The 18,148-nt window shown below is 44.8% G+C and overlaps 1 protein-coding gene and 4 long non-coding RNA genes across 5 annotated transcripts; 3 read left to right on the top strand and 2 right to left on the bottom strand.

Annotated features, from left to right (window-relative positions):
* The first annotated feature begins 413 nt into the window (after nt 1–413).
* Nucleotides 414–1,750, top strand: LOC120661589. The gene is made up of 3 exons (XR_005669967.1): nt 414–682; nt 785–880; nt 1,283–1,750. It is a non-coding gene; the product is annotated as an uncharacterized LOC120661589 (long non-coding RNA).
* A 437-nt stretch (nt 1,751–2,187) lies between these two features.
* Nucleotides 2,188–3,032, bottom strand: LOC120661587. Its single transcript, XR_005669964.1, has 3 exons — nt 2,800–3,032; nt 2,625–2,700; nt 2,188–2,543 (listed from the first exon to the last, which is right to left on the bottom strand). It is a non-coding gene; the product is annotated as an uncharacterized LOC120661587 (long non-coding RNA).
* Nucleotides 3,033–5,368: 2,336 nt separating this feature from the next.
* On the top strand, nt 5,369–6,600 carry LOC120661590. Its single transcript, XR_005669968.1, has 4 exons — nt 5,369–5,408; nt 5,506–6,130; nt 6,195–6,444; nt 6,508–6,600. It is a non-coding gene; the product is annotated as an uncharacterized LOC120661590 (long non-coding RNA).
* Nucleotides 6,601–13,821: 7,221 nt separating this feature from the next.
* Nucleotides 13,822–16,845, bottom strand: LOC120661583 (beta-amylase). The gene is made up of 7 exons (XM_039940477.1): nt 16,613–16,845; nt 16,047–16,445; nt 15,768–15,932; nt 15,050–15,313; nt 14,676–14,885; nt 14,321–14,560; nt 13,822–14,229 (listed from the first exon to the last, which is right to left on the bottom strand). The coding sequence occupies exons 1-7, from the start codon at nt 16,661–16,663 to the stop codon at nt 14,092–14,094; spliced, it is 1,467 nt and encodes a 488-aa protein (XP_039796411.1). The 5' UTR covers nt 16,664–16,845; the 3' UTR covers nt 13,822–14,091.
* Nucleotides 15,062–17,606, top strand: LOC120661588. Its single transcript, XR_005669965.1, has 3 exons — nt 15,062–15,298; nt 15,637–16,485; nt 16,750–17,606. It is a non-coding gene; the product is annotated as an uncharacterized LOC120661588 (long non-coding RNA).
* The last annotated feature ends 542 nt before the right edge of the window (nt 17,607–18,148 follow it).

The following is an 18,148-nucleotide window of genomic DNA, read 5'->3' as shown; positions in this document are numbered from 1 at the left end:
AACTTTGTTCTGAAACTGTGCATTATCAAAATGTCTTGGCACTAAAACCACCAACGCACACGCACCCTGAATGAAAAAAGACACCCAATTGAGTGGATCAAAGCCAGAACAACCCTTCCTCCATTGATAGTTTCGAGGTCAGAGTTTTGGTTGAAGAATCAACCAATATCTATTCAGAACATGTTTGGGCCTTGTGAACTTCATAGGAGGTGCTCCTCCATTCCTAAAAGAAACGCTAAAAAGAAACGCCCTGTTCCTCTGAACAGATGTCGCAGGAGGCATGAGCATGACAAATTGACAAGCAACGAGACGAGTGTGGTTTTTTCGTCGGTGCCGGCCCGGGCAGGCGAACCCAGAACCGTCGATGGAGCTTCAAAATTCGTGCGTCTAGATCCACCCAGCGAAGTTGGTCCTACCTTGATGAGGCTGCCTGGCTTCAACAGAAGCCTCGCCAGGCACTGGAGTGAGGCAGTTTTTGTGGGACCCACACAGCACATAGGATTCCAATCCAACGAGCGCCAACAAGCTTCAGGCACGAGAGATTCTTGAGGAGCTCACCAATGGCGACTCTCTCCTAAACTCAGATCCGTTTTTCGCGGAACTTGGTGAGAAGACGAAATGGAAGCCGGAAAAGAGGAAGGAAGGAATGTCGACGAGGCGGACAACCAAGTTCCAATCGCTGGTAAAGCTACAAACTTGTACTCCTCAGTTTTTCGTGCATAATGACCAGCTTCTACTCCGTTGAGTTTTAACTATTCGATTTTCCCGGGCAAAAATTAAACAGCTATTGGATTTGTTTCGGTTCGAGAGGCCGCCATTCTTAACTCCTACCCATTCATGCTCCAATCATACTTCAACCACTAGATGGGGAAACAAAATGGTATGTGTTGTGTTCTAACTGAGCTTTGAAAACTTTCATTTTGAACAACTCGGTTGCATCAAAATTGTTGCTCTGAATATTGCGCTGCTGCCTGCATTTTTGGTTTGGTGACCAACAAATCAGGTGCTCGAATGAATCAGCATCTTTGCTGTCCTTTTTTTTTAGCTATGTAGTTGAATTCTCAGCATCTTTGCTGACTGAGTAATGCGATCTTTTAAAATGAAATAACAGAGAAGGGAAATAAGTGCATAGGACCTGATGTCTCTTTTGTTTGATTGTAATATAGGAGATGGTGGATTGACTATAGATGAAAAATATATGACTGAAACCTATATATGTATCCAATTATTTATATAAGAGCTTATTCATGGTTTATGTAAATGGATACCTGTTTTTTTCCAGAAAGAGGCTGCCTAAAGATGCTCCTGATAGTTGCAGCCAAAGCCTAGTTGGTGCAATTGAGCGGGCTCTTCGCAATGCTGCAAATAGGAAGGGTAAATATATATTTGAGGCCACTACTGGGATGACTTTTGACTGTCTGAGTGAAGCGCAAGAATTTAATATATATTCTTGGGAGGTTGGATTTGGTACAAAAAAAGGTGATAAATATGGGAAGACAATGCAAGAATTCCAATGCCAGTGTCACAACAACATGCCTGATCAAAGGAAATCCTAGACATGAACCCACAGCTGTTTGGGATTTCTAATGTTTTGGTGCCAACAATTTGATTGGTGTTATCTTTTTTTCTTCTCAAAGCTGGTTCCTTGAGTTGTTGTAACATGTATAAGCCATCTGGTCCTACCAACTGCAGCTGTCATGAATTAAATTGGTGTCATGAATTGGTGTTATATGACTTGGTGTCATATCAACTAATTGGTGTCATGAATTGGTGTTATATGCATCAGGCAGCTGGACACAACAACATGGCTGATCAAAGGAAATCCTGGACATGAACCCACACCTGTCCAGCATCTTTGAACAGGAAGAAATCCATGAACCGTACAGCTTTTAAACTAACTTGGTAAACAAGTAGTTTAGTGTATTTTCGTTCCCCAGGTGCAATTTTTGTTCATGAAGTACGTGTAGTTTAGTCTATACAAGTAGTTTAGTCTGAGCACGCACTCAATTGAGCGGAGATGTTGTACCCTCAGGAATGCTATGAACATTCAAAACAATATGTGCGGGTGACAATAGTTGATATTAGTACCAACATTCCGTTCACGAGCTGAATATTTTTTTTATGTGAGGGTAATAGCAACACGTCTGAGCAAAAAATGTATGCAGATAACGTCTGATCACAAGGCCATGAAACAAAGCTGACCATACGGTTTCGAAATTGGGTAGGAAATGTTTCAATATTCGGAACAGTACAATTGTTCAAGAACACTTCACGACACTTATACAGTGTTCGATAAACCACACCATTCTAAAGGTGACTTCAATTCTGGTGGAAACAGTAGGCAAACACTGCCAATTGATTCCAAGCATAAACAAAACAAACAAGTAGGCACTATTTTCTGTCTACTCAAAAGTGGTGACAACGCTGAGACATCAACTTCAAATTTCAAGGAGGTCAATCAACAATTCCGGTATGTCTCCAGAATTCCCAGCCATGGACAGAAGTTGGTACAACATCTCCGCACGATTTAGAGCATGCTCAGGCTGCGTAAGCAAGAAAATTGGTGAGCAAATTCCCTAAACCAAATGAAAATAAGCAATGACTGATTTTATTTGCTTGTTTACCGTCTTTAGTTCCCATAGAAGTTGGTGACCATCAAAAGCACGAGCGTAGTGCGCAGCAAACAATCCAGAGTTATTTCTGAAGTAAATTTGACAAGAAAAGACTGGTCAATACAAGACCAACAGTGGCAACTGGTTACTGTGTGTAAGCAGAATTACAGTGTGTAATACAGCTCACCTGTGGCAACTGGTTCCAAGACCAACAGTGAAGCATCTATCTCATCCATTCATGTTTACTGACCAGCCCTGAAAGAATGTATCTTTGCACCTTGAAATAGCTTCATTGATAATAGTTACATTTTGACCATGGCGGCGCTGAACGCTTGTAGGAGAACACCTCATCATTAAAGGGTCTAGCACATGTATTTTCATTGACCCGAGATTCCAAAAGTAGCAGCTGCACCTCCCCTCGGCGCCTCGCCCGTCGCCTCCCCCAACCTCGCCCCGCCACCTCGCCCGTCCGGTCGTCCCCGGCAGCCCGGCCCGCCCCTCCGACGACCCGCCTCCGAGGGCCGGCGCGCCTGTGCGCCTCGCGGCCGGCGCCCCTGTGCGCCTCGCGGCCGGCGCCTCTGCGCGCGGCGCGCCTCGCGGCCGGCGCCTCTGCGCGCGGCGCGCCTCGCGGCCGGGGGCCGGCGCCCCTGCGCCCTCGCCCCCCGCTGGACCTGCTCGGTGCGACGACGGCTCCTTCAGCTGCAGGCCCCCTCTCCCCGCAGCCATGGAGGAAGACCCTGGACATCTTCTTGTTGCGCCACCACCCCGCAGCCATGGAGGCATCTGGCTCTGCTAGTGCTAGCTGGCTGGGTTTTTTTTTTGAGCTGGCTCGTGAGCCAAACGAGACAGCTCGAGCTGCCAAACGAGCCGAGCCGAGCCTGACTTTCAGCTCGGCCTGATAACGAGCCGAGCCGAGCCAGCTCGACATCCAGCCTTACCCCTCACCCCCTCATTTGCCTCACTAAAAATCCAGAAAAAAAGAAAAGAGAGGGAGGGAGAGGAGGGGTGAGGGAGAGGCAAAGCGGCGAAGCCCTGCCGGATTTTCAAGCCGGCGACTGTAGGTAACTAAAATTTTCTACATTTTATAAATAGATTATGTTGTAATTATTTTTTTGAAACAGTAGATTAGCAATCAGTTCAATTATTGTTAGGAGTGATTAGTGATACATTTAGGTGCAGTTACTTATAGCGATTAGCGTTGATATAGTACATTTAGTGTTAGATTTAGTATTATAAAAACTAGAAAATTGTTAGAGAAGTATTAGAAAATCAAAAAAATTGCAAGATAATATTAGAAAATTGTAGAAAATATTAGAAAATTGTAGAAAATTAAAGAAAATGTTAGAAAATGTTAGAAAATTATAGAAACTATTTTGTTGAAATAGTAGATTAGCAATCAATTTAATTATTATTAGGACTGATTAGTGGTACATTTAGGTATAGTTACTTGTAGTGATTAGCGTTGATATAGTACATCAGCAATCTAATTAATTAATGTTAGTAGTGATTATTGCTAGATTAAATATTAGAAAGTACTAGAAAATTGTTAGAGAAGTATTAGAAAGTCTTAAAAATTGCAAGATAATATTAGAAAATTTATAAAATTTTAGAAATTATTAGAAATTGTTAGAAAATCTTAGAAATTATTTAGGAAATATAAGAAACTATTAGAAATATTTAGATGATTGTATTGTATTGTTTTGATCTTATGTGGTAAGTATGGCCGGGGTTACTCCTGCGTTGCTGGACCCAACAATAGACTCCGGTCACCGATCCTTCCTTGCGAAGGTTCAGCACCAAGAACTAAACGTGATGCGCCACGTCCACCTGCAGAGTTGGTTCCTGTAGACCCACGATGGGTGCCCAGGTGATATGTCATCTATTTTCTGTTTTTATCCGTTATACATTTCGTTATATAATGTATTAGCATTTGTGCACTGTATGATGCAGGCTGAGCGAGGCAGGTCTTCTCACTGTGGCTCGTCTTGCTGAGAGTGCTTTGGTGAAGCTAGACAGGTCTCTACTTTCAGCTCTCGTTGACAGGTGGAGACCTGAGACACACACGTTCCACCTCCCTTGTGGGGAGATGGCACCGACCCTGCAGGACGTTGCGATGCTGCTTGGTCTTTCTATCACCGGAGACGCTGTCGGGCCCTGCGTGGTACCTTCTATGTGGCTGAAGGATCTTGAGGAATGTTTTGCAGGTGTTGCCACCACGATTGATCATGAAGATTTCAATGAGCACCCACAGTCGAAAGGCCCTTCCAAGTCATGGCTCCTACAGTTTCAGGTACAATTTCGTACAAAACGATGTGTTGATGTATTTTATGGCTTTGAAATACATCATGTGTGTTTCTTATTCTCAATGTTCGTACTTCATTGCAGCCGGATCTGTTGGCAGCCGATGCTGATGAGTACAGCGTGACTAGATCACTCGAGACATACCTGCTGTGGTTGTTTGGGTACATCATGTTCAACAACTCACACGACCACTGTGTGGATAGGGTGCTTCTGCCCTATGCACAGGAGATCACCGATGCAGATGAGGATGCCATACCCTTATATAGTTGGGGTTCAACGGTTCTTGCATGCACATATCGTGGACTCTGCAAGGCATCACGGCAGAATGATAGGAATGCTGTCCTAACGGGGTGCCCAATTCTGCTACAGCTTTGGTCTTACGAGAGGATTGCTATCGGTCGTCCCATGATTGACCAGTCACCGTACAAGCCGGATATGTACGGTGACACGGAGGGCGACAGACCCACCATGGGGACTCTCTGGTACTCTCGACAGGTATGGACCCGATAAAAATTTATATTCTATGCATACTGTGGTCATACATTGTTCCCTCAATACCTTTCTTATGGACACATAATTTTTATTTTTGCAGAAAACATGGGCACATGAACAGACCCGGCGGTCTTATCCTGAGTTTGTTGCCGAATTTGATCGATTGACCCCAGAAGACATTGTGTGGGAGCCATACAGTCCTTCGGCTATAGCCGCACCTGCGCCGCTTGGGATATCTTTGGTGTGCACACAGGACCAGGGCCTATGGATGTCTATTGCAGCTTTGGTGTACGACGTTGCAGTTGAGGCCCACTGCCCGGATAGAGTCATGAGGCAGTTCGGTCGATGCCAGTCTTTCCCTGTGTCTTTAGCGTTGGATAGTGTTCAGTGCCACGATCATAGGTAACAAAAATATATAAGTCCCCATGTACTAATAACGTGAAACTAATTTCTATTTAACGTGCAGTTTATCAAGGGCTGAACATCCTTTCTCGACAATGTGGGTCACTAGATTACAACCATGGGTGGCTGCGTGGGATGATGCAGGCAAGCAGTTGGCTGAGGATACCGGTCCACACACTGAGCTTTCGTTTCGGGCGTACCTGACCTGGTACGAACCGAAGACTCGTTGCCGTTAGACGTATGTTGACATGCATCCACACCCGCATGTTGCGACTTCACAGGATCGCAATGCACGACACAGGGATGAGGCATTAGCTGGGGCGGTGAGTAAATGTTGACGGCATTTTCGATCTTTTAAGATTTGTATACTATGTTTTTTTGTTGCAGTTCGAGGCCTGTAGGTTGCTTGAATTAGATTGCTCACTGAATGTAATGAAGATTCATGGCGGGTCTACGATGAGCATGCCGGCACAACTCGAGGCCTGGACCACTCAACGTGATAGAGCCTGAGGCATACTTCAGGCCTTTGGTACGCGGACGGAGTACGAGGATTCCTACGGATCGTCGCAAGCGTCGACGTCGGTTCCTTGTGGTCCCACATGGCATCAGCCTCCCTTATACCACCGACAGTACGAAGGTATGGTGTGATATTTACCGATCCGTATGTTTATATGCAGTATTTAAATATAACTCCACACAGGGTACGGGTACCCCGGTTCTCAGCCCTATGGAGGGCCAGGTGCCTCGCAAGGGGCTCCATTTCAAGGAACCCAGTTTACCTCTATGCCACCAGCTGGAGGGTCTTTAGGTAAATATGTGATGCATAATTTTATTTGCTTATGTTTTATGGTCGAAGGCTCATTCGTTATTATTTATACTCAGGATCACAACAGTTCACCGGGCGGGGCTGTCTTCGTATCACCCTATGTCGCCAGCAAGAGGATATGAAGGAGCTTCTTCCTATCCACCACCACCACCACCACCACCTGAAACACAGGGTACGTAGTATAATTTGTACGAAATTGCATTCACCTATTGAATGTTGCTTAATTTTTTTTAATCTATAGGGTGGTCTGAAGCCAATGACGCGGCCTCCTTCGACGACTTTACATGGTTGTTTGCTACGCCTGCCCAGGACGATGATCCCAACTTGCATACACCTGTGGCTTTGTTACGCCGTCCTGCCAGAGACGTTGGGCCACCGGAGCGTCATAGCTACCCTACAAATCACGTACACGCACAACGTAAGAGAGGTCGGAATGGTAGGGGTGGTTAGTTGTTGGCACTTATTTCTCTATTGTTATTATGGACTGTTTCGACTGTTCGGATTATGGTTGTTTATGATTGTGGTAGTTTACTTGTCATTTGTTTTTATAGATATTATTGATGTGAACTTGTTATATTTGTGGGTTCCATAATGCTCGTGAAATAAGGGAAGTTCTTGTGAATTTTTTCCGTGATTTAATGAAGGACAAGTTAGGTGCGGGAGGAGTTAGCGGTCGAGATCCCACCGACGATGATGACGACTACCGCATACAGCGTAAACTTCGTGACACGCTCGTATAGCTCAAAATAGGGACCATAGTGTATCTAGCTGCGAGTACGAGATCACTGGTTGCCACTGCTCAGCACGGCGATCACGGGTTTCCCATATGTCGCATTGTTTGCCCAGACAAACGTGACAAAAGACGACAGTCCAATAGCAGTGCCCTTTCACCATTTCAAAAAGATGTGACAACACGGCAACCACACCAGCTCACCTTCAAAGCAGTCTCTCGGGCGAGGACGACGGAACTGTCATTCTACAGCGAAGGTCTGTGGCGTGTAGTGGGGAAGACGACATCTAGGCACGATCGACCGAGCGGCAGCGATGCAGTGCTGTGAGTCTGCATGCACTTAGATGCTCTGCATGCACAGAGATACATCGAGTAGTCAGTTCGAGAATTGAATCTAGCATTTTCAGTGTTCGGTCAGCTAGCCTCTTCACTGTGTTGTCATGTAGGCTTTTCAGGTGCATTTACACTCCACACTCCGGGTATCAGACCTTTGTGCGCCTATAAATACTCCGAAGTTTGTGAACTCCCAGCAGCACTCAAACACCAAAACTCATTGTATACCCAATGTCTGGAGGTGGGTCTAGCAGGAAGAATTACTACGGTTTTGGGAAAGGAAAAGGGGGAATAAAGGGAGACCCCATAATATGGGAGGGGCCTCTTGGATCTGATTTCTTTTCGGAACCAGTGTTTGAGTTTCCGCCATAGCACAAGAGTGAATTTACCAATGAAACTCCTCTTCGACAATACGATAACCGTAGAGAACCGTGGCCAAAATACGGACATGGTGAGGACTGCTTAGTGCAAATGTGCACCGACGGGATGGATGGCGGTCGGCGTTTCTTCAAATGCCCACACGCATGGCTAATACTCGGTTGTTTTATTTCTTTATCTTAATTGAGACACCTTACATGAAATTTATTTTGCAGTCTTCAGATGCTCCAGAAAACTGTGGTTTTACCAGGTGGGTCGATCCTGCATCAATTGATTCAGTTCAAGAGTTCATCGAGTACCTCCAGATAAAGATCTTTGATTTGGAATGCAAGGTGAACCATTACGATGAAGTGAGCGAGGGTAACAAAGACGACGAAGATGATGATACCAGCATTGCTGCCGCTTCACAGGATGAACCATGCACTATTCCTTACTGCAACTGCCCTTGTCACAAGAAGGGCCCTGCCCCTCCGGCACCACCGCCTGCACCACCTGCAATGGGTGGATACTGCGGAGAAGGCTCAACGCAGTTTGCTACGTGGGGGTACGGCTACTAGAACAACCTAGTGCTAGTGACATGCTGCATCGTTGTGTTTGTTGTATTTTTTTAAATTACCTAAGGTATGTTAGCTTAGTTCAGAATCTGTTTACTGTAGTTGCAACGGGTTCTACCATGCCACTGCATGTCTGATGTGTGTTTCATTAACGTTGTATTATGATATAATTCCTATGATTTACATTGTGTAATGCAGTTTTTAGTTCTTAATTCTTACCGTTATATTTGATGTGTGGTTCATAGTATTCTAGTCACCTGAAAAGGTCCGAAAATATTAAAGGCAAGTTCGAAGATTCACCAGATTGCTTGTGCGTGCGTGGCACCTCGGCGCCGTGATCTGTGGCGCCAAGACATGTTATCTCGGCGCCACATATTACGGCGCCGACCCACATGGTCTACTTCTGCAAAAAGTTACAAAAAGGGCACATATGTGAAATTCTTTCGCGAAATGGGTTAAATTGCAAAAATTACGGCCGGTCGCCCCGCAGCCGGGCGGCCAGGGCCGGCCGCCCGGCAGCGGGGCGGCCGGGGTATATTGCTGTAAATTTCGAAATCGAAAATATATTTTTGTAAAAAATGAAAATAAAAAATAAAAAAAACCGCCTTCCATCCGCTGCTGAGTCCTGATCCCACTTCGGCTGGCGACACCAACGGCCCAGCCCAGTGAGCCCACCTGGCCACCCCACACCACAATGAAGTTTTTTCTTTTTTATATTTTTTAAAAATTAAAATTTCAAAAATATATGTCCGTTTTCAAATATTTCAAAAATATACCCCGGTCGCCCTCCCATAGGGCGACAGGCCCAATGTGTAATTTTTTTTTTCAAATTTGCAACGAAGTCCCTGGAGAGAAAAAAAAAGGCGGGGGGCCTGTCGCCCCCCCCAACGGGCGACAGGGGCCTGTCGCCCTCCCCTCGGGCGACAGGTCCCTGTCGCCCCTTGGGGGGGCGACAGGCCCCCCTTTTTTTTCTCGGACTTTTATTTTTGCAGGGACCTATTTTGAGCTATTCGAGCGTGTATTCGTCATCATCGTCGGCAAGATCTCGGCCGCTAACTCCTACCGCACGTTACTTGTCCTTCATTAAATCACGGAAAAAAATCGCAAGAACTTCCCTTATTTCACGAGCATTATGGAACCCACAAACATAATAAGTTCACATAAATAATATCTATAAAAACAAATGACAAGTAACCTACCACAATCATAAACATCGGATACAAATAAGCGGTCCACAGCTATCTCATTACAAATAAACATCATATACATCTAACCACCCCTAGGGCGTCGGACCCTCTTAGCCCTCTGCTGGGCACGGACATGTCCCTCGGAGTAGGTGAGAACATCCGGAGACCTCACCTGTCGCTCAGGACGCGCAAGGGGCTGCGGTGTCTGCTGCTGAGAGATCCCAAGTGGTGCTCCTCCTAGCTGTGAATACCCCAAGACATCGGGGTCACCTTGCGCGGCAGGCTCTTCTGGACTCAAGCTGTCGAAGTCGTCTAAGGTGAATGTCTCGTTATCTGGTCGAAAGGAGGAAGAAGAAGGTGCGGCGCCCGCATCGGGGTAGAATCCTACGCAAAAAATATGGATGTTAGCGTACGCTCGTATATTTCGTAATGACATGTAGAAACCGAAATACGAAACATAAATTAACCTGTGCACGCCGGTATCTGTGGCCCCGGTACCATCCCTGGATACGGTCCGCCAACTGGTGCTGTCCCTCTAAACATTCCAGTATGGCCGAACGCAGTAGCTGGATCGTATCCTGTATATGATATTAGTAAATATGTAGGAACACTTGATGTAATTTTAAAGAGATATGTACGTTACCTGTACTTGGGAAGAACTGCGACGTCGGCCCGTGTATGGTCGACGGACACGGGAACGACGACGACGCCTGAGACGACCCGTGGCTGTCTTCGTACTGCACACGGCTTCCGAAGTTGTGCGTTACCTGACGCAACTGATCACGCTGCCTCGACCATGCCTCTATCTGCTCAAACTGGGTCATCGGGGATCCGGCACGTACCCTCGTCAGGTAAGTCGAGCAGTCCATCTCCATCATGTTGCAAAGGCGAAACTGCATCAATTCAGTAAAGTTACAAACACATGAATTATCTTATGAATATGATTATATGGACATCCAGCATTCACACACTTCACCTCATATTCTTTACTGCCAGACTTCACGACTCTGAATTCTCGTTTCAATGAGATTGCCCATAGTCTCACAGCATCTTTTACGGCTTCAATGTTTGGATATGTTGCACCTTGCACTACCTCATTCCCTCTGTACTCTCACTCCTGATTTCGTACATCTTCTGCGATATGACTGCCAAAACCATGCTCTTTCCACTCTTTTGGCAATGAGTACTGCTCGTCATCAGATGAGTCCTCATATTCTTCCATCTCTATTGCGGTTTGGTCTTCTGCCTCCATCTCGTCCACAATGCTATTTATCCTCTCTCCCTCATCAGCAAGGCCCTGTGGTCCCATGTTTTGGTTCTCTGTCTCTTCTGACTCATCTTGCTCAACATAATTGGTCTTTCTTCGAATACTCGGAGTTCCTTGATCTGCACAATGTTGGATTTCATTTTGTGTCTTATCCCGGATTTGAACAAGAATGGCCAGAGGCCACCCACGCTCTAGAGCTGCTTGCATGTACTTCTGCCAGTCATCAGTGCTGTGTATCATCATTAATTCCCATAATTCACTTTCTACCTCCCAATTAACAAGAGACTGGACAGTGATCACATGTGTCAACGGATCAACATGGAACCCACGCTGCAGCCACTTACATATGGAACCAAAACTCCTTTCCAGATGTTTATCTATGCCGCTAGATGTGCGCTTAAAGGCAGAAAGATCTACTCCATTTGGCCCATACATAACATTGTATTCACCATAAAATACTTGAAACTGCATTTTGCTCGACATATCTGTATATCACATAATACTTATCGAGTTATACTCTTTACTTCACTACCTTATTCAATAATCCGTAAAAACTAAGTATGGAATTCAACTATAACGTATAAGTATTCATAACTACGTGATGACTCTCGAATTCTATACTGCATATGCCAAATTCTATTCTAAATTATAATTAATTTATAAACATGTCTCTAATAGCACTGCAATTGTAATAATAAATGCGTAGAACTAATTTTCTAAACTAATTTACTACTACGTAACTACAAACTAAAGTATCATTGAACTCCTACTTAAATGGATCTACTATAGCACTAATTAAATTAAATTACTCATATTCAAATACGTAGTACTTAAATATAACAATATTTAAACTAAATGTACTAACCTGCAGATCACAAGTGCTGAATCCGGCAGGGCTTCGCCGCTTTCCTTCTCCTCACTCCTCTCTTTTTTTTTTCTGGATTTTTGGTGGAATTTTCGGGCTCAAATGAGGAGGGAATGGGAGGGCTGGGGCTTTTATAAGGGGGAGACCCCGGTCGCCCGCGGGGGGGGGGGGCGACAGGCCCCCTGCCGCGATTGTGGGCCGGGCCCAGCGGCGGTCGCCCGTGGGCCGGGCGACAGGGCTTGTTTTTTTTTCTTCAGAGACTTCGTTGCAAATTTGAAAAAAAAAATTACACATTGGGTCTGTCGCCCTATGAGAGGGCGACCGGGGTATATTTTTGAAATTTTTGAAAACGGACATATATTTTTGAAATTTTAATTTTTTTTAAATATAAAAAAGAAAAAAGTTCCACCACAATCCACATCATCCTGACCACTCGCGGAGTCGCGGTGGCGGATTACCGCGGCGGCGGCGGCCTCCGCTGCCTAGCTCGCGAGGGCGGCGAGCGCTGGGCCCGCAGGTCGCAGGGCTTAGGTGCATGCGTGTTGCTTGTCGACTCGTCGTCCCCGGCAGAGCCCACGGCATCAGGCAGGTTAGTCGGCCTCGCGGCTCCCACGTTCAGAGTTCTTCTAGACACACCCTTGTTGAGACTTGGGACGATGCATTTCAATCCCTTAATTTTAGACCCTGAGCACGATATCACCACCCAATCGAGTATGTGTGTTTGGTTAACATGAAACCGAGGGCCGCGCTACCACCATCATGCTGGCCTGCTAGCGCTTCACTGAAGTAGCACACTTAACCATCAGTTTACAACATATTAGCAAATTATCTGTAACGCCCAAGTTGCTATGTGAGATTTTCAGCATGAAACTAGCAATTGCAAATCTGGCACGGATAGTGTGAGACATGGTAGAGAGTTTTTTTCCTTCTTAGTAATTCTGTGATTTGCTAAACTTGGCCAAACCAGCCATTTAAGTCATAACATGTTTTGATAGACTAATTCTTGCTCTAGCAACAGTTAGTCCGCTAACTACCTGACTGAATTGGTGGTTTCCCATTTGGTTAGTTACCTACAACTATTTAAATCCTAAATTCGGTTGCCCTATCAGTAATCAAATACTCCCCTTGTTTGTTTTCTGTAGGCGTATTAGGATTTTAAAAATTCATAATTTTTACCAATAATTAATCAAACTGTATGCATGCTTAGTGCATAAAAGGTATATGAATAAATTCAGATTTCAAATGTCTTTAATATGGCATTGATATTGTTAACTGATGTTATAAGAGAAATTAGTGATCAAAGTATATCTCTAAAAGCTTTTCAAGTCCTAATACGGCTACTAAAAAACGAACAGAGGTAGTAGCACGTATGGCCTAGTCATCTCGAAGAAAACAGGCTGTTACTGTGCTCTGCTGTTTTGCTGTCATTTCCTTTCTCTTAGCATTCTAGGAGACAGCCACCCCATCATCCAAGCAAGTTCTCAGTCCCGTGGTTATCAGATTTAGTGAAGTTTTCCATTCCTCATACAACTGCATAACGGTCTGCAAAACATAGTACACATCCGCTGCAATTTGGAGCACCTTTAATGTTGAAGTGAAACGAACTAGATTTCAGCTACCTGGAGGTTTGTATTTTGTACTATGATAGATACTGCATTTTGGATTTTTGTCACTCTGCATCAGTAAAACCAAAAGCCAGAAAATAGTCTCTTAAGCATGAGCTCTATTTGTTCTGCAGTGAAGTTTAGTCTCTTAAAATAACATTAAATAGACCCCAATTGGCAAAACTACTTGTTGTATTGATTCCTTTTCATGAATCGTTGGTGTTTCCCATGATGTTCTCAAATGATTTTTTTTACAGTGGCCTCTCCAAATAGCACAATAAATAAGCCACATAACTTTTTTATTCATTAGCTCAAATACATACAACAATGTGAAGGCCAAGGTATTACAGCTCATTAGACAAGCATCAAGCCTCAGGTTGAACAACACAAGATTATTGGTGCAACATGATTGTAGTCTGCTTAACATAGCAGTTTATTTAGTTTCAGCATATTGTTCGACAATAGGCGTACTGTGTTTGTCTTGATTCTTAAAGTTCCTTGTGCCCCTTCTTGTAGATTGAAATTGAACCATTGGGATGTTTAAACTGGTAGATCTGTGTTCTCGATGAAAGGAAATGGCTCCAGCTTTGGCTGTGCTACTTCCAGGATTTGTTCGATTGGTATCTCTGGCTTTGATCTTTCCATAGGTGCAAGTGGATCGATGTTTGCGTTATAATCCTGAAACAATTTTAGTATTTCTGTCAGTATGTAGCTCCAAACATAAATATGTCCTATTCTGAATGTCTTGATTTTCAAGCGTGTTACTCACCAGGTTAGCATGCATTCTCCTGACAAAAGTTTTGAAAGTGGCATAGTTCTGTCCTTCAAGGAGCTCATTCGATACTCGGAGGTAGGTGAACCCATACAACTTGTGTTCAGGAGGGCCATTCTTGTTGATTCCTTGTGGTCTTGCATTCCTGAGGATTGTGTTGTAAGCTGTGGCATCATAGCGACTGAGTGCATTTTCACATGCTATGTTTAGGCCCTCCCTCCATCCGGCACTCAGCACCTGCCATTTTTTATGGTTGCACAAGAATATTTGATGATGATTTAGAGCTGCTTTTGTGTTCCGTACAAGGAGAAAAATCACCAATTTATAGATGAGTGAGCAATAGTTTAATTACCTGCTGAACCAGTTCCTCAGGTGCACTTTTTGCTTCCGAACTCTGTTCATTGTCCCTCATCTCAGCACAAGTGAAGTTCATGCTAGCACGATGCCTTGTGAGCATGTGCGCTATGGTTCTGTAACCGTCTCTGTCATCTAAGTTGTAGTACCCGGCAGTGAGCTCAGCTGCATGGTTTGGAACCCTGTACCACCAGTGAATGCCAGAGATCTGCAAGCAATATTGGATCATGTTATATTATGTTCCAGGTTCACCCGTATATCAGTAAATATCTCTTAGTTTGTGTTCTAGCCTCTAGTGAAGCTTGTGGCTTTATTATTCTAATTTGAAAACAATGGGAAGTTTTAAGCCAGGTTATTCACCATGGTACTTACTTTGATGGCCAGCTGCACTCTGCATCCCAAGAAGACCTTGTTTGCTTCGTCCAAGATCTTATCGCCGTGCTTGATCAGTTTGTTGGAGTACCATGTGAGGAAGAACTTCCCCTTCTCGGTCTGGTATGTTCCGTTGTCCGCAAAGAACTGGGTTTTCTCAGGAGTGTCATTGTACTCCCCAGCGTCATCAGGCAATTCCCACTCAGGATGCCCAGCTTTTGTTGCTGCAGCTTTGAAGTCTGCTTCCAGGTACTTGTCATAGCACTGCAGATTTTAATTTTGCTTTAGCAACAGTTATAGCTGCTAAAGTGCAGCCCTCTGTCCACTCTTAATGACGTACGTATAAAATTTGGTTGTTTTATTTTATACCATTCCTTGTCAGTTTTGCAAGCATTTGATTCCTCTGGTTTGGTCCTTTGGGTTTGCTTCTGACACCTTTCTCAAAAGAACTGTACAGTTTCAAGGCCTTTCTTGCCTAATAAGTTGAGAATTTATTTTATACCAGCATCTTCTTGCCAAATAAGTTGAATTTTAGACAAGTATCTCTTTTGATTGCAATCACTTTAACATTTGCATATTCTGAACAGTTTCCAGCCGAAATCAACACTTGGACCAAGATTAGAGAATTAGACCGCCTTTGCCCAACACATGGATATATCCCCTTTTGATTTATTAAAGTAAATATGGAAGAATATTTATTTCTGGAAAGAGCACTCACTATGAACTCTCCAACGCCTGGGTACACCCATCCCTGGCTCTGTGGATAGGAGGGGTACCTCATCTCTCCAGCAGGGCCAAGTCCGACCTCAATGTCCACGATGACACCAGCGTCCAAGAACTCTGCCATGTTCTCCCTGAAGCTCTTCATGTAATCAGCATAGAGCTGTCACAGACAGAGAGGCCCCCAAGATAGCGCATCAAGATCACAAGAACGCTTGATTTCACCAAGGATTAGTTGTTCTGCCGGCGTTACACTGAAGGTTTTAAGTCAGCTGACCTGAATTGCAGTTCTCCCCTGGAAGAGAGGCTGGTCATCCACTCCAATCGTGAGGTACTCGATGTTCCTCATCTTCCTCCGGTTGGTGTAGAAGATGTCGGGGTTGGCCTCACCAACGTCCCGCACCCACTGCGGGATCGGGATGTTGACGATGTCGCCGACATTGCCGCCGCACTGGTGGCACGACATGATGGCCTGCAGCTTCAGCCCGGCCTCCTGCACCAGCTTGAACACCTGCTTGTAGGCGCTCCAGTCGTAGACCCCGGGCGCCTTCCCTTCCACCAGCCCCCACCAGACGTCGATCATGACCCCGTCGGCGCCGGCCTCCACCAGCTTCTGCAGCTGCACCCTCGTCTCGTCGGCCTTCTCGAACGTGTTGTCGACAGTGATGACATCCAGCTATATGTTCCGCACACGAAGATCGGAAGAAGAAAGACAGGTTAGTTGAGAAATCATCCAGGTTCATGTTTCCTTTTGTTGGGAATGGCAGACTCGCTAAAAGTTTCTTGGTTTGTGCGTTGCTGGTAGTGGTGGCATGTTAATAATTGCACGATGCTTGAGCTTACCGGGAGCATGACGTAGACCTGGACATAGTTAGATAGCAGGTTTCCCGCCATTGTGGCTGGCTGGCTATGCTCTCGGAACACCCACTGGCTTGGTCTCTGCTTGGTGCTCACTGAGCTCGCGCTGATGAATGTTGCAGGGAGCCTGGGGGCCTATTTATACAGAGGGGAGCACTTCTCCAGCGGCGCACCTTCCATTCAGCCGGTACAAGCTACTTCCGCGTAGGAACAGGAACGGTGCGCTGTGAGTGTGGGCTGATTATAGGGGTGCAAATGGGTGACTCCTAGGTGCACCTCCAACCCTCTTTAGTTCAAAATTTTGTACTAGTTTTTCAAATTGAGATATCGTTTTGAAGAATTAGTATAAAATTTTGAACTAAGGAGGGTTGGAGGGGCACCTAAGAGTTACCAATTGGCACCATTGGCACCTCTAGCTGATTATTTTGGTTACCACCCCATGCTAGGAAGCTCTCATCGGTGGTGCTATCATCGGTCATTCGTCGCTGTGAATCTGTGATTTGTCGGGCGGCAGTGCCTTTGCTGTTTTGAGTTTTGACGGTCCGCCAATGATTGTACTGAAGGCAGGTGAGAATTATACGTTTCCTGGTTACTGGAGAGTGAGGGCCGAGCAGATGCTCTTCTCTTGTCCTCGTTTGTCACATGTGAATGATGTCTGATGTTACAACAGAGAGTTGCAAGCCCCACACGTCCGAAAAGACTGAGGTTCTGGTTAGATGTGCTAAAGTTGAGTGCTAAATTTTAACAGCTATTAGTACTTATATATTTGCTAAAGTTTTTGAATGTTAGCTAAATATTAGTTCACCTTATTAGCACTTTTGTTTGGATGAACTAATGCTAAAGTATAGCACTTTTGAACATTAGCATTTGGAACCAAATATCCTGTCCTGTGAGTTCCAGCAAAGTGGGGTTCGAGCAAATGTACTTGCACGGTGTAATTCAATTTACGGATGCAAGTACGTGGCATGTGCATATGTTATTTGTATTGGTTCCATGACTCTTCAATTTTCCATGTCCTTTACGAGTTTAAGCTCTATTATTAGTATTATTGTTACTTTTCTGTCCTCAGCCTGAAATGCTATCCACAGAAAACAACCATGCGTGCTGCGTGCACTCTTTGTGTTTCATCATGTCCTCCATGACGGTAGTACATCTCTTGCGGCTAGCCACGGAACGGAATCCGTTGTAGGTACCTGCCGCGTGAGCGCGCGCAACAGAGAGTCTGTACTCCGTTACGGCTTTGGATGGTCATTGCCGTGTCGGCGCGACCCGTTCCAGGTTCAAACTGCTGCCTCAAATGATTCGGTCGTATTTATCCAGTCTCAGTTCTAAATTTTCTTTTAAAAAAATCAAAATATTTGTGCGGCAAGTGCATGTGTAAGAAAGGCAAAATATCTAGCTCATATTTAATGCTATGGTACGCTGGTATAGTTTTGGAATGGAATTATGGAAAGTATTATTTTCCTCAGCGAATACCAGAATACAGTTCCCTTATTAACATTGTAAATAAATAAATCAAAT

This window comes from Panicum virgatum, chromosome 2N, assembly GCF_016808335.1.
Source record: "Panicum virgatum strain AP13 chromosome 2N, P.virgatum_v5, whole genome shotgun sequence".
NCBI lineage: Eukaryota > Viridiplantae > Streptophyta > Magnoliopsida > Poales > Poaceae > Panicum > Panicum virgatum.
Note: the sequence above shows the minus strand (reverse complement) of the source record. Positions and strands in the feature narration are given on the sequence as shown.